Genomic DNA, 5,344 nt, shown 5'->3' with positions numbered 1-5,344 from the left:
TTGCACACTAGTTCACCTGGCTACTTACCTTAAGGGTTAAAATTTTACTTCTTCCAGTTTGACTTCACTATACACCTAAAACAGACTTGGAACAAATGTTTGCCTCCCTAAGATAAATTAGAAATGCAGGATAAAATAATTACAGGTGTAACTCTGAAAACAAAGTACACTTTATAGTAAATAACATGTTTATATAATGCTGTTAGTCTCAAATACTTTGTGGTCTCTGCCTGCTGGTGGCTTGAATTACAAAATATTTGGTAGTACTTCCTTAAAATACTGCTAATCCTTATAGCTGTGCTAGACATTTGTGCAGTGCTCCGCACCTACCCCCCACCTACTACACGTGGACCTACTCCCCCAGTCAGTTTGCAATGCTGTGGGCATAATGGTGGACCCAATGTGTAGTGCATCCTGGTGGCAGCATTACTACCAAAAAACTCTGGGATGCCAGGCCTCAATTTCTTGTATGCACCTGTTCTGAGATTTGCAAGTAGCAGCTTAAAAGCCACAGTCTGAGAATTAAAAACTAAAATGATACTGAGGCAGCTTAAAGAAAAGAGGGGAAGAAAAGAAAAATCTTACTCTGAACAGCCTGCAGCAAAACCCACAGGTGGACACAGCGTACACTTCTTTTTCTCAAACAAATTTTTTTACCAGTTTGTTTGGGTAGCAGTTATTCTTAGAGCTGTTCAGAAAGTTATTCAGAGGCACTAAATTTTTCTTGAAAGTACTAAAAATTAAAGGAGCTGTATATCTCTCAAATACTTCAATATTTCACTAACCTTTTAACTTATAGATTAAAATTTTGGAAGACATTCTCTATAAACTGTATTGGCTTTTACAATTAGAGGTTGGTTTGAAATTCAAACCTTCACTGAATTATTAGGCAACAATTTTGTGAGTACAAATGGCATTTGAGTGGCAATGTAAGTTGTTCAAGGATATCCTGTTCTTGATCAGTTTACCTGCATGAGGTAGTACTTACAAAATAAAAATGCAGTTCTAGACTGCAGTTTTCTCAACAGCTACAGCTATAGCAGCTACGTAACTGTGCAGTGATCCCTTCACAGGGTACTGAAACAGAAAAAAGGTGCTAAAGAGGAAACAGGACTAACAAACAAAAATGATACAGTGCCTGTGTTGATCAGTTTACCTGCATGAGGTAGTACTTACAAAATAAAAATCCAGTTCTAGACTGCAGTTTTCTCAACAGCTACAGCTATAGCAGCTACGTAACTGTGCAGTGATCCCTTCACAGGGTACTGAAACAGAAAAAAGGTGCTAAAGAGGAAACAGGACTAACAAAATAAATAGTGCCTGTGAAAATAAAGACGAAAATAAGATTGGCATATTATAAATCTTGTTGCAACTCAGCCTTGCAGCATATTTCCACATAAAAGCAATTGCTGAATCATAAAAACAAGTGTGTTTAAACAATGGTAACACAACACTGCTGTGCTCTTAGATTTGTGCATTTGCAGTGACTTAACACAAATCAGCTTTAGAGATAGGCCATAAGTAATGCCTTTTACCTTAAAAAGGTACTTCAGCAATTCAGTCACAGCTGTTCTCACAACTCTGAAAGTTGAGGAGCTATGCTATACTAATTTCTTTCTCCCCTTCTCATCAGCTCTTTCCTGATGGTATTTCTAAGCTCATCTGCAGGATGTTGAAGAGACTGTATCTCACAAAAAATTCTTGAAAGGCTTCAGGGACAGCTTTCACAGTAGGAAGATAAAGCATGAGTAGCATCCAGGAAGTGACTGGTAAGTTATAATTATAATGAAATCTATGTCACTGCTGAAGTGAGTATAAAACATTCTTGTCAAACTCTGAAGTGTAACTTAACATCAAATTCTTGCTTCTCAGTAACCTATCTGACTTACTGGCTTTGATTTTGTCAGGTGCAGCTGAATCAGCTCTGTTTTCTTACTGAACTTTGGTTGTAGTACTATGAAAATAGCGTTTCGCGAAAACTATCTGCCTCTCCCAGTCATTTTCTAGAAAAATAAACTAATTTTATTCATTAACTTCTAATTTTCAACAGAGTATTTTTGGCTGAACTATTCATCTTTTTACTTTCAATAAATAACAATGTAATTATTAACCAGTAATTTTTTAAAGAAACCTTTTAGTCTTTGAATGACAGTCATATTTCATTTTATTTTAGGATTTTTCCTTCCGTCTCCCTGACAAACTCACCAAATTCCTGAGAAACACAAAATGTTTTTCTGAAGTTGTTGAAGCTAATATGAACAGAGTGGAGGGCAATTTTTTTAGCCCTGCAAAGCTACCTGGTATTTGAAATGCTGAAGAGGAAGTTACGGTTTTGCCACAACTCATGCTTCAGGCTTTTCTTGGGTCTAACTCTTATTTTAGTAATCATTTCAGTTTTGAAAGTTAACCAGAAACAGGACTTCTTAAATCGGAGACATCTAGAGCTGACAAAAGAACATCCTATTGCCAATGTTAACTGCACCAAGATTATAGAGGGGGATATAGAAGAAATTCAAAGGGTAAAGCTTGAGACGTTGTCGGTGTCATTTAAGAAACGCCCCAGACTAACAACGAATGATTATATTAACATGACAGCGGACTGTGCCTCCTTCACCAAGACTAGGAAATACATTATGGAACCTCTCAGCAATGAAGAAGCAGAATTTCCAATTGCTTACTCAATAGTGGTTTATCACAAAATTGAGATGCTTGATAGACTTCTAAGATCAATCTATGCCCCTCAGAATTTTTACTGCATTCATGTTGACAAAAAGTCTCCAGAATCTTTTTTTGCTGCTGTGAAGGGAATAGTCTCATGTTTTGATAATGTCTTTATTTCCAGCCAGTTAGAGAGTGTTGTATATGCTTCATGGAGCAGGGTGCAGGCAGACATTAACTGCATGAAAGATCTCTACAGAAGAAGTTCAAACTGGAAATACCTAATAAACCTCTGTGGCATGGACTTTCCTATAAAGACCAACCAGGAAATAGTAGAGAAATTAAAAGCCCTTAAAGGTGAAAACAGCTTGGAAACAGAAAAAATGCCTGTTTATAAAGAAGTAAGGTGGAAAAAACACCATGAGATTATTGATGGTAAAATAAAGAACACAGGCACAGACAAACAACTACCGCCTCTCAGTACTCCAATTTTTTCTGGTAGTGCCTATTTTGTAGTTAGCAGAAGATTTGTAGAATACGTATTAGAAAGCAGCAAAATACTTAAGTTCATTGAGTGGGCAAAAGACACTTACAGCCCAGATGAGTACCTGTGGGCAACAATTCAGAGAATCCCTGAAGTCCCGGGTGCAGTTTCCTCCAGTGTCAAGTATGATGTTTCTGACATGAATGCATTGGCCAGGTTTGTCAAGTGGCAGTACTTTGAAGGTGACATGTCCAAAGGTGCACCCTACCCACCATGCAGTGGAGTTCACGTTCGCTCTGTCTGTGTTTTTGGAGTAGGAGACCTAAACTGGATGCTACGAAACCACCACTTCTTTGCCAATAAGTTTGACACTGATGTTGACCCTTTTGCAGTGAAATGTTTGGAAGAGTATTTGCGACACAAAGCTTTGTATCTGCAAAAGAACTAAAATACAGCATGCTCCTGTTATGAAACATAGGTACAAATTGTATACAGCTATGTACTTTAACATAAATACAACTTCAACACACCGATGGTGTTGATGCTGATGATGGGTATTATGTTTCTCACCATGTTGGTGTGGTGGTGATGACACCCTCCTTGTGTTGTCCATGGACGAGGGGGAAAGAAGACATGTCTCAAGTGAAAATGGGGATGCCTTGTGTTGCACACTGAGGCTTGGAACTTTGGGTACAAAATCAAAGACAGAAATTTTTGGAAGGCCAACTATTTGGAATATTTATTATCTAAAAGGTGTAATTAATGGGCTTCCTTGGCTAAACTATTTGTTTTAAGGCTTGGAAAAATGCATGTTGTTCATGGTTATTCCTCAGTTTTTTCCCATGAATGTAATGCTAGCTGGAAGGGAAAGACGAAGAGGAGGAAGAAAAAAAAAAGGAAAAAAGCAGCTGGACTGCACAGACTTCATACTGAGTACTGAATGATCTCAGGAAAATAACATTAGAATTGATCTGAAAACTATACAAACAAGAATATACCAAAGCCAGCTGTCATCGTTTAACTTAAATCTGATTGCTGTAGTTCTGTAATATGTAATTCTTAATCCTCCTGAAAATTTCATCTTCAGCATGGAGTATTAAGGACTTGTGTTTAAATTTGTGTAGCCAAATCTTGCTTTTGTACTCTTAAACCCCCCTGGTAATGTGATGTAAAGTTTATACACTAGTTTGTAATTACATCTTCTCAGGGAAACCAGTTTTGTGCCTGATGAGTTAGACTTGTAATTTTACACTTCTTACTGTATCAAGAGTCTTGCTTTTGGATCCAAAATGACTCAAGTTTCTCAAAAACTTAAAAGTACTGCAGTAGTGTCTAAATGTCACTGATGGAACTGCTGGTTTCTGCTTTCTGTCAAGCTCAACTTGCATTCCAGATTCTTTTAACATTGAGTGTGCAAAAATAAAGTTTTTTTTCTAAATGATACCTCCTTTTCCTACAATTAAAGTCTTTCTGAAACAAAGACCACCAAAAAATCCTAATGATGAAGACCTAAAATGTTTTTACTGTAGGTTGCCGTACACAACTGAAGCTGCAGCTGAGGCAAGTCCTACCTTTCCTCTGTATGTTCATTCATTCATGTGTCTGTGCTTGTTTAGGTTTAGCTGATGCAGCTGATTTTTATTTATTTGCTTCTTTTTGGTGGAAGGGAAAGGAGGAAATCTGGATGAGTTTTGTTCTGGGTTAGGTCCCTGCTTAGTTTAGCTGCTGCAATGTGGCACAGAAGCATGGTGATGAGAGAACAGGACACAGTGGGGGATGATATTATTTCTTTCCATATCAATTCAGGTTTGTCATGCATAGTTACTGCCAGGTGTCTCATCTTACTCCTGAGATGACAGTGGAATTCTTTACAGGCACTAGCAAATGGCAAAACAGACTAAATTTTTTGTTTCTCAAACTGTTGCTGTGATGGCAGCATGTGTTTCTTACAAAGGTAGTTTGGTATGAAGTTTCTCCTAAGGTGTGCCCCAATACTTAGACATTAACATAATTAACATGATCATGCAAACAGCTAGGGAGGCAAGCAATTTAATCTCAAATAGGGCCTGTTCTTGCCAACCCCCACCTTCAAAACCACCTGAAAGCTGTTTAGGGAGTCTTCAGAGACTCCCACATGACGCATAAATGGGTAATTAAAGCCTGTGAGCTGAGGCAGTGGGGTGATATACCCTGTCTTCCCCA

General features: G+C 37.9%; 1 protein-coding gene across 1 annotated transcript; it reads left to right on the top strand.

Moving 5' to 3' along the window:
* The first annotated feature begins 1,636 nt into the window (after positions 1-1,636).
* On the top strand, positions 1,637-4,582 carry GCNT1 (glucosaminyl (N-acetyl) transferase 1, core 2). The gene is made up of 2 exons (XM_009285264.2): positions 1,637-1,769; positions 2,174-4,582. Exon 2 carries the CDS (start codon positions 2,310-2,312, stop codon positions 3,588-3,590), a length of 1,281 nt encoding a protein of 426 aa, XP_009283539.1. The 5' UTR covers positions 1,637-1,769; positions 2,174-2,309; the 3' UTR covers positions 3,591-4,582.
* The last annotated feature ends 762 nt before the right edge of the window (positions 4,583-5,344 follow it).

This window comes from Aptenodytes forsteri, unplaced genomic scaffold (genome assembly GCF_000699145.1).
Source record: "Aptenodytes forsteri isolate BGI_AS27 unplaced genomic scaffold, ASM69914v1 Scaffold151, whole genome shotgun sequence".
Lineage (NCBI taxonomy): Eukaryota > Metazoa > Chordata > Aves > Sphenisciformes > Spheniscidae > Aptenodytes > Aptenodytes forsteri.
The sequence above is the reverse complement of the archived record's forward strand: the minus strand, read 5'-3'. Positions and strand labels throughout refer to the sequence as shown.

Excerpts from the sequence above, each read along its gene's own strand:
- GCNT1 (XM_009285264.2), top strand. The coding sequence starts at position 2,310 with ATGCTGAAGAGGAAGTTACGGTTTTGCCACAACTCATGCTTCAGGCTT.